The sequence below is a fragment of the Oppia nitens genome, unplaced genomic scaffold (assembly GCF_028296485.1).
Source record: "Oppia nitens isolate AA-2021 unplaced genomic scaffold, nextdenovo-longstitch-racon4-pilon3 scaffold7_pilon_pilon_pilon, whole genome shotgun sequence".
Classification (NCBI taxonomy): domain Eukaryota; kingdom Metazoa; phylum Arthropoda; class Arachnida; order Sarcoptiformes; family Oppiidae; genus Oppia; species Oppia nitens.
This window is the reverse complement of record NW_026533251.1, coordinates 384468-394665: the sequence shown is the minus strand read 5'-3', so window position 1 is coordinate 394665 and position 10198 is coordinate 384468. Positions and strand designations below refer to the sequence as shown.

Here is a 10198-nt window from a genome sequence, read left to right as displayed (position 1 = left end):
GGCAGTGGTCGGACATAACGTGCCGTTTGAGGTCATAGATACTGTCGTACGACTTGTGACAGTACTTGTAGTAGCATTTGAACCGTTTTTCGTCACCAACTTTACACAAAACACTAGTGTCCGGGCTATTCATGTTTTGATTACCCAAACAATTAATTACCGATTTATGATTATTATTTTTATTACTATTATTATAAATAATATGATTATTATTACTAATATTGTTACTAATAATAATATTATTATTACTATTATTACTAGCAGTGCTGACATTAAAAACATTAATACTATTAGCAAATGCTAAACTATTATTAAAACTATTATTATTATTAATTAAGATATTATTATTATTATTGTTATTATTAAGACTAATAATATTAAAATTATTGGCAACAATCACATCATTGCTACAACTGTTACTACTGTCGACAACAATCATATTATTAGTATTATTATTATTATTACTATTGCTGACCACACTATCATTAAAAATATTATTATTATTATTATTATTATTACTATTATTATTGATTTTACTCTTGATTTTGGCCGCTCTCTTGTGATTACCGTTTTTGGCTGTCGTTGTTGTCGTGGCTATTGTTTTGACAGTTGGTTTGATATCCATTTGCATGTGTTGTCGGCGCTTATGCTGTATTAGGTGTGTCTTCTGCGTAAACCGTTTGCCGCAGTCGTCATAATCACAGGTAAACGGTTTAAGACCTAAATGTACGGTATTTTTATGGCGTTTGAGATTCACTTTCTTGTTAAACATTTGGTCACAGTTGTCGTAATCGCATGTATAGAGTGTCTGTTTTAGGTGAACGATATACCTGTGCCTCATATACTCTGTCCGCATCGGGAAAGTCTTGTTGCAGCCGAAGTACTCGCAGGTAAATCGGGCGCCCTTTTTGTTGACACCACTGCCGCCGCCAACAACACCAACACCACTACTACTACTACTACTAACTACTCCTCCGCCGCCACTACTACTGCTGGCGTCACCAACGATGCTATCGGTGCCGCCATTTGTCTTGATAGGTGTGGCCGCAATCGGTGCCGATTTGGCCCCAATGGTGGCCCGTGACTTGTGGGCCGTAATCATTGTGAACATTGATATATTTAATGGTGTTTTTATTGTGTGGTCTTATTGTTTACTATTATATTCATACTGTATGTACAGTATAGCCGTTATTGTGTATTATATACAGTAGACTACACTTACTGTACACTCTATATACAGAGTCTACTGTATTATAATACTATAGTAAATATTGTATAACATGTGATCATTTTATATCAATAACGTCTAATATATAGTGTAACCCTTATATATGTGTTATAATTCAATTGAATGAGCTAGCTAAATAAAAATTAATAATTTTGATTGTTAATAATAATATTTTATTTTTTATATATATAAATTTACTATCAAAATGTGATTTTAATATGTTGTACTAATACAAATGTAGAAAATTTTATTTTAAAAACACCAAATTATTTTAATTTATTTTTAAAAGTTATTTTTATAACTAATGTTTATATTATACTAATACCCTTATCTATAATTCATTGACGTATTTTATACAAATTTTTGTACTAAATTGACAAATCAAACAATAAAATGTATGTTCACAAAAAGTAATGTTCCTATAAAAATAAAGCACATAATCTACCATGTTAATTATTTTATTATTATTTTAATTAATATTACCTGTCTAATTATTTAATGTGCAAATAATCAATTGTATGTTATATAGTATAGGAAAAAAAATCAATTATCTAATAGTTTTTTTAACTTAAAGTTTTGTTATAAAATAAGTTTTTTGTACTAAAAATAAATAACAACGATATTTGTGTTTTTAGGTATAAAATTGAATGCCTTTAACTATTTTTTACTTAGTTTTTTTCAAAAATTAATTAATTAGTTAATATAATGCTATTATATCGTATATCATTTTAAAATTAATAATCATTTAAAACTTATTACTGTATATTATACTGTATTTATAATCTACTTTATATACTGTACTTAATAGAAATTTATATGAATATCTAGTAAATTGCATACAAAAAGTTTTTTAAAAAAAACTTATAGACATATTTATTTATTAATGGGGTTTATTCTGTAAACTGTTATATTAAATATAATATTACAAAATTGCCATTTTAATTATATTATTGATTAAACTATTTTAAATATTGTATGCTAAATTATTTAATTAAAATATAATAAATTTTGCTTATAAAATGAAATTGTTTTTGTTTAATGAAATTGAAGTTTTTATATCTAAATTATATAAATATAACATTTAATTAATATAAAACATAACTATAGTTTATTAGATAAATGTGCCAAATTATATTTTTTTAATTTTTATAATAAAACTATAAAGTTTATAAATAAAATATTATTCTTAATTAAAATTCTATTTGTTCAGAAAAGTTTTTAAAATCAAAATAAATCAAAATAGTTTTGCATTAAATTATTTAAATAATTTTAAATGATGTCATTTCATGGAAAAATGATAATATTAATGTTGAAATATTATATAAATTACTTTAGAATAAGTTATAATAAAAAAATTATATATCATATATATATATTAACACTATAGTAAAATCTTATTTATTGTAAAATTTGAAATAATATAGGCATATATTTTGTGCAATCAAATTGCACACATAATTGTAATAAATATCTTAAAGAAATTTGATATTTTTTCTCTTTCAGTAAACTACTATTATATTTTATTACTGTAGGTTTACAATAATTTTTCAAACATATAAATTAATGAAAAATTTGTTGTTTATATTAAGTAATTTAAATTATGGGTTCAAAAATCACTTTTACCGTAAGTGTTATTCATCCGTATCACTGCTTTCTGTTAAAAATATTATATATAGAAACCTAAATAATATGTAACCGTAATATGTTATTGCAAAACATTAACCAATGGTTTGGCCATTATATTAAATAGTTGTTATTTGACACTTATTTTTAAATGTCTATAACCAGGGAGTGTCTGTGGAGATAGTACTGGAGTAAGAGAGAGAGAGAGAGAGAGAGAGAGATAGAGAGAGAGAGAGAGAAAGAAAGAGAGAGAGAGACAGAGAGACAGAAAGAGAGAGAGAGAGAAGAGAGAGAGAGAGAGAGAGAGAGAGAGTGATAATTAAAAAGATCTGTTAATTTATTGTCTACTAATTTAAACAGTTTTTTAACTATTACTTTATATACAATAAATTACTAGTTTAGGCAATAAAATTAAGCCAACAAAGTTTGTCTTAAATATCTTATACTATATAATAGTGTAAAGTATTGAAACATTACATTCAATAACAGCAACAGTAGACCAAATAAATATCATTTAAATATATTAACTCAACTGAGTTTGAAATTTGTCTTCAGTTTTCTTATTTGTGTTGTCATAGTATTTGTGTTGAAATAAATATAATAATAATAACAGAAATTATATTATTTTTGTATATATTTTTATTTTTAAAAATTATTATTTAAGTAATATTATGGAAAAATTAAATTTGTTAATTTCTAAGTTGAAGAAATTATCTTATTTGCAAAATATAACAAATAATTTGAAAACAATTACTGATAAATTTAATGAATTTAATAAAGTTTTATATAATGAAACTAATGATTGCAATGATGAAAAAAATGTTAACGAAACAGTAAATTGCGAAACAATTAAAAACATCATTAAATCAGTAAAAATTACTGAAAAATATAATGACTTTATTGACATCAATAGACAAAGTAATAATAAAAATAAAAATAATAAAAGTGTTAAACAATTCAAAGTTATTAAATATAAATGTGATGTCAAGGGTTGCCATAAAAGTTTTCAAACGAAACTGAATCTCAAAAGACATCAATCAGTTGATCACAATTCGCCTGAACGACAATTTCGATGCGATTATAAAAAATGTAAAAAAAAGTTTTCCGATATTCATGTATTCAATCGACACCGACTGGACCTGCATTTCCCGAAACTCAGGCCATATAAATGTAATGTCCGACACTGTGGCAAAAGGTTTAGTTATAAAAGTTTACTAAACTATCATAAATGCCAATCGCATGATATCGGCGAAAGACCCTACAAGTGTGATGTCGACGGTTGTCATCAATCGTTTGTACGACGATTCAGGCTAACAGTTCACAAACGGTTCATACATTCGGGACATAAACCGTTCAAATGTGGTGTCAAGGGTTGCGACAAAATGTTTGCCGACATAACACATCTGAATAGACATCAAAGTACTGTTCATTCAATGAACAGACCATTCAAATGTGATGCCAATGATTGTAATAAATCATATAAACTTAAAACACACTTAATTCGACATAAATTAAAACATTTATAAACATTAAAAAATAATTAAATGAAATAGTATTACTAAATGCTTTAAGTATTATATATGTTATATATGTTGAAACTTATATAAAACACTATTAATAAATTTGTAATACAAATAACATTAATTTTTATACAGATATTATTAATTCATAGATTAATACACAATAATTTTTTTACATTAATTATATTGTGTTTATGATTTACAATGTAATTGTTCAGAATATAAAATATAATGAATTTTGTATTATAACAATTTATATCTTTAATTTTTAGTTTATAGTTTATTTTGATAAAAATTTTATAAATATATGTATATTAATCAATACAAACAATGATATATTATATCGATAAGAAAATTTATAATTAAAAAAATGATTTATTATATTATATATATATATATATTACTCAATATAAATGCAACATTTAATTTTAAAATATAATATTGTGCCCACATTTTATGTAAATTTTAATAACATTAGTATATAATCATAATAATTAAAATCTATAATTTAAATACAAATAATTGAGATGCATTAAAGTCCCAGCAAATTATTTTAAATTTGATTAATCAAAAATTTATTTACATTTATAATATTAAATTTATGTTATTATAGTTTCAAAAAAAAATTTTAGCATCAATTGTAATATCATATAAATTTTAACTGAATATTTTAATAACACATTTTGTGTGTAAATTATGTGTTTGTGTTTCTGTGTGTACTTATGTTTAAGTGTATTGTTAAATAAATTGTAAAATCATTTAATAAAATCATTCAAAACGACAATTAAAAAAATACACCACAAATAATATAATATATATATAATTTAGTTGACACTAAAAGAGGCAACATTTCGACGTTGAGTAAAATTACGAATAATATAAGGCATTATAATGGCCAGTGCTATGAGACAGGCGCCCACCATATTGATGACCATAGAGGGGTTCAGGAAGGGGTTCATTGGGTTCATAATGCTCTTGTAGTCGTGTTTCTCCGGTTCCAATGGTGCCGGTCCACTACAATAAGATAAAATTTTTTTAGTAATTTATTTTTTAAAAGAGAGAGAAAAAATACAATTACCTCAATCTATTTAATGCCGTTTGTAATAGTCCAGTGAGACAGCCGGCAATTGCCAACATGTAGATAGTGATGCCCATTGTCTGATGGGTGGGCAGTACAGTGGCCCGGTATCCGGCGGTAGCCCTTTCACAGCACAACAGTACCAGAAACGAGACGAAACCAAACAAAAACTAAATAATAAATAAATAAATTAGTTTTAAACATAAAATATAAGTAAATATATTTTATTTAGTTTTTAAATTTATGTATAAACTTTGATATGATTGATATAATATTAATTGCTATTAACCTGTAGAGCAAAGAGACCAACAGTGGCCAAACCGATCCACGAGTGAATCGAGTAGAAGTGTTGGGTCGGTAGGTCCAGTTGGCCCATATGCTGGGCTTGAATACCAACAATCAAACCAAATGTAATCAATGAGATGGACAACAGGAAAAAGATGGTATGAGTGATCTTATTGTAGATTTTTTTGCAGCACAAAAATGTCTTATAGATGAGCATTGCTATTGAAATGAAATTAAATTAATTATTATTTATTCAAATAAAATAAAAATAAAATAAATAATTTGATAAATTGTTTGGTAAACTTTTTAAAAAAAACTAATTTGATAATTAAATATTTAATAAATATTAATCTATTTGAAATAAACCTGTTTACATTGATATGCAATTTATTAATTAAAAATATATAATTTATTAACTAATAAAAAATATATAAATATTATTGAAATATTCATATATAGAATTTTAAAGCATTTAATAAACTTTTTTATTGATTTAAGCAACAAATTTAATTAATGGTGCATTTAATTTATAATAGATATAAATTTATATAACAGTGCAACGATATCGTTACAAATAAAACTTTGAATTGATATATGGCACACATATTTGGGATTAAGTTATTTCACAAATCAATATATTAATCAATCAGCAACTGATTTATCTATTATATAATACTGTCAAAGTAAATAAATAAATATATATATATATATATATATATAACTAAATTAAATTATTATTTAAATATCACATAATTTTTAATATATTATTCAACTATTGAAATTTTTAAATACTATTATTTTAATAAAATATTATATATAATTTGTCTTTACGATTTTTTAAGAAAATTAATTTTTAAAAATAATAATAAAAATTTAAAATATCATTTAAATATTTAGGCCGCCAAAAAATTGTTGGACATATTGATGGAAAACATTTGCATATTTAATATGACAGAAATGGCCACCAAATTTAAAGTTAAGAACCGTTAGCCATGAATTAGTTTTTCTATCTACCAGTGCTGCTGCTTCATCTCCATCAATGGGACAACCGTTTTCATCAATATTAATATAATTAGTTTGATTTTCAACACAACAATCGCCACAACCACTAATCACTTCCAGTGTCTTCACTAGTTTATACTTTGACAAAAGCGCATCCTTTTCGCCCATCACATACATAGTGGGCACCCGGAGCTCACTCAGTCGTCTATATTGACCCATCAGTTGGTCCTCATAGCCGGATAGTATGGCAAAGAATGAAGCGGTAAAGAACTCGTCTTTTGTACACATTTTTAAGTATTTTTCGTTGAGTCCAAACCAAATCAATACCCGATCGGTAATCATGAAGAGAAATAGCCACCGCCGCCACCGATTGCATACCAATCGACACATACGGAGCCAATGGTTGAACTGTATCGGAGACAGCCATTGAACGCCAGGCGGTGTTATCATAATCAGCGAACCGACAGTGAGTTGGCCGTCAAACTCGCCACAGATCATAGCAGCGGCCACTGGATTGCCACCCGAATGACACACAAGTGAGTCCACATGAGTGATGTCCAATTGATTGAGAAAACTAACTACCAGTTCAACCCTTTCCTCGTTTGAGTGCCAAAAGTATCCTAATTTTCGGCTCAACTTAAAGTCCGGGAGTTTCGGTATTATTAACCGATATTTGTGGCCAAACTCGTGACAAAACTCTTGAAAATCGGTGATATAACCGGGAACTCCATGCAAAAGAACCATAACCGGCTTTTTACGACTACTGTCCTCACTGTCGACAGCACCGGTATCTATGTATCGGACACAGTAGTCGATACCTTTGGCCGGTGCATTGTCCCACAGGTCGGGTATCAGTTGCTGTAGTCTATGGTCCGGTTGTTTTAACTTTTCATAAAGTTTTGCGCCAAATGTAATATTCAATTTATTAAGTTTATAGCCCATACGATCCTCAATGACCTGGCCATTAGGTCTAACTTGATCTGGCCACAGGTGCCGTCTAACAATATAATATATACGGCTAATAGCGCACAACGATAGCAGCAATAAATACATTATTTAAAAAAATTAATACTATTGTCACAAAGTATCACAAAATTTAAAAATATTAATGAAATTGAAATTAATTAATAAAATATAAAATGTCTGACTAGATATATATTGTAGATGTAATTAAATTTAAAATAACAAATAAAATAAAATAACTATTAATATTATAAGTAAAAAATATTCAAATATATTATATTTGACATTACCTGCAAGCAAGGTAGGCAATGTTTGTTAGTTATCATCAATAATAATATAATATAATAAATTGGGTTACTTAGCAATTAAAATATTGCACAGTATATACAACATGTACTCAATAATAATTGTATATCAATTGTATTAGGCATGTTCAGTGCAATAAAATACATATAATAATAATAATAGTATATATAAAAATAATAGAGTACTAATAATTTTCTTATACCTACACTAAAATGTAGGTAAATTGAACCTTGAACATTTATAATAAGATATATATATAAATTATATATTATTGTATTAGTAAATCTTTGACATTAGCTTACTTGATAAATTAATTATTCTAGTATATATATATATATATAATAAATTTATATTATATTATATATATATTTAATGTACTAATAATTATTAATATATAAATTTACTGAACTTACTGTAGTTATTGAAAACCATTAAAAGTTATCATAAAATAATTTTTTCAAGTTTATACTAATTATTATTATTTTGTTTTTGTAAATATAATTATACTAACATTAAGATGTGTTTAAATATTCAAGATATTTATTATAAAACTAATTATTTTATTTATAGATTAATATTTAATATCTAAAAAATATATCTATATATTAAATAGTTTTATATTACCTGTCAAACATGTTTTTAATTTATTTAATCAAATAAACATATTATCTAATTAGTGCATAAAATTATATTTTGAAATATTATTCTTGATATAAATATATTTTTATATTATTTTTTGTTTTTATTTTTGTTTTTCATATTATTTAACATAAATTCAAAAATATATTATTTTTATAAACTTTCTATTAATAATGTTTAATCAATTATGATTTAGCGATAAAACACACTAAATAAAATAAAATATTTTTTTAATTGATAGCATAAATAAAATAATAAATATTTTTTGATTTAATTTAGAGTATCGGTATGCAGTATATTATTGTATTATAAAAATATAAATTATAAATATATATTTATTTTGTTTGTATTGAATATTTTATTAATAGATATTTTACATAATCTATTTAATTATCTATTGTTAAGATAAACATCTAAACTATTAATAAATATTTAAATATATAAGATTATGACAGATGTTGTTGTTATTATATCTAAAATGTTTATTTTAATAAAAATCAGATTTATTTATTTTATCAATACTATATAGTTTAATAAAATAAATTTAGTTAATAACTATTAGCAATCTAATGGATTTTTCAAAATTTATATTTATAATATAAAATAATCATAATAAGAGCAACATATAAAATATATAAATATTTATGTTTAAAATCATTAAGTAAATTAAATTTTTATATTTACAATTACTAATAGTATATAAATATACATATATTGATTTATTAGATAAATGATAAGATATAATATTTTAGATAACCAATTAAAACATTTTAATAATGATGCCTAAAAAATTTTAGTTATTTATTAATAAATAATTATATTGATAAATTATAAAATATTTAGAAAAAATAATTATTTTATAAAATATAATTTAATGATTACAGTTTTCATGCAAATAAAATGCATTACTGTATATCAATTAATTAATTGCACATTAATTTATATTATACTATAAATTATATGATAGACAACGCTAGCTTGTAAAGTCAGTCACCAAACAAAATATCAACAATAAATTTAATAGTATATAAATTATTAAATTATATCAGAGCACAGGTAGTCACCCCACTGTTGACAATAATAAACACATACCCTGTCCATTCATGAATATAAAGCCAGTTAGCATTAGAAATGCGTGCAGATTAAACATTTTTCGGCGATCGTGTTGCCAGGCAAACCCTTTATCAAACTTGAGCATCCAATAAAGTAGCAATAGTACGGCACCCCACATGCCTACCTGTGCAAAACACCACATAAGCCCGAAACAGAAACGGGCAAAACCGGACATTTCCTGTAGTTCGACGTCGCTATCGCTGCCGCTGTTCTGGTGTTTTACGTAATCCTTGGGCCGTACGCTATGGTTGGTGTGATGGGGACCGCCAACAGCTGAAGCAGCCGATTGATGGTGAGCCATGTGCTGGTGATGTTGATCCCGGTGCTGATCGTGTGATCTACGACTGTACACAAAAAAATTAATTCATTATTAACATTATATACTTTATATAATTAAATATAAAATTAAAATTAGATGTTTTAATATTTAAAAAATAATAA

The 10198-nt window shown here is 25.1% G+C and overlaps 3 protein-coding genes across 7 annotated transcripts in view; 1 reads left to right on the top strand and 2 right to left on the bottom strand.

The window, feature by feature from the left end:
* Positions 1-343: 343 nt before the first annotated feature.
* On the bottom strand, positions 344-1207 carry LOC128963764 (transcription factor IIIA-like; the record flags this gene model as incomplete). The annotated part of the gene is made up of 1 exon (XM_054310285.1): positions 344-1207. A coding segment is annotated over exon 1 (768 nt), but the record flags the coding sequence as incomplete, so codon positions are not given.
* Positions 1208-2828: 1621 nt separating this feature from the next.
* LOC128963236 (zinc finger protein 143-like) lies at positions 2829-4603 on the top strand. The gene is made up of 3 exons (XM_054309737.1): positions 2829-2852; positions 3841-4270; positions 4590-4603. The coding sequence occupies exons 1-3, from the start codon at positions 2829-2831 to the stop codon at positions 4601-4603; spliced, it is 468 nt and encodes a 155-aa protein (XP_054165712.1).
* Positions 4604-5183: 580 nt separating this feature from the next.
* Positions 5184-10198, bottom strand: part of LOC128963762 (uncharacterized) — a 29846-nt gene continuing 24831 nt past the window's right edge. For all 5 annotated transcript variants that reach the window (XM_054310281.1, XM_054310280.1, XM_054310279.1 and 2 more), the window contains exons 2-5: positions 9737-10101; positions 5739-5953; positions 5450-5619; positions 5184-5385 (exon numbers count right to left, since the gene is read on the bottom strand). In XM_054310281.1, the coding sequence (XP_054166256.1) occupies positions 5196-5385; positions 5450-5619; positions 5739-5953; positions 9737-10101 (940 nt within the window). In that variant the 3' untranslated portion in view covers positions 5184-5195. The remainder of the gene's footprint in view (positions 5386-5449; positions 5620-5738; positions 5954-9736; positions 10102-10198) is intronic.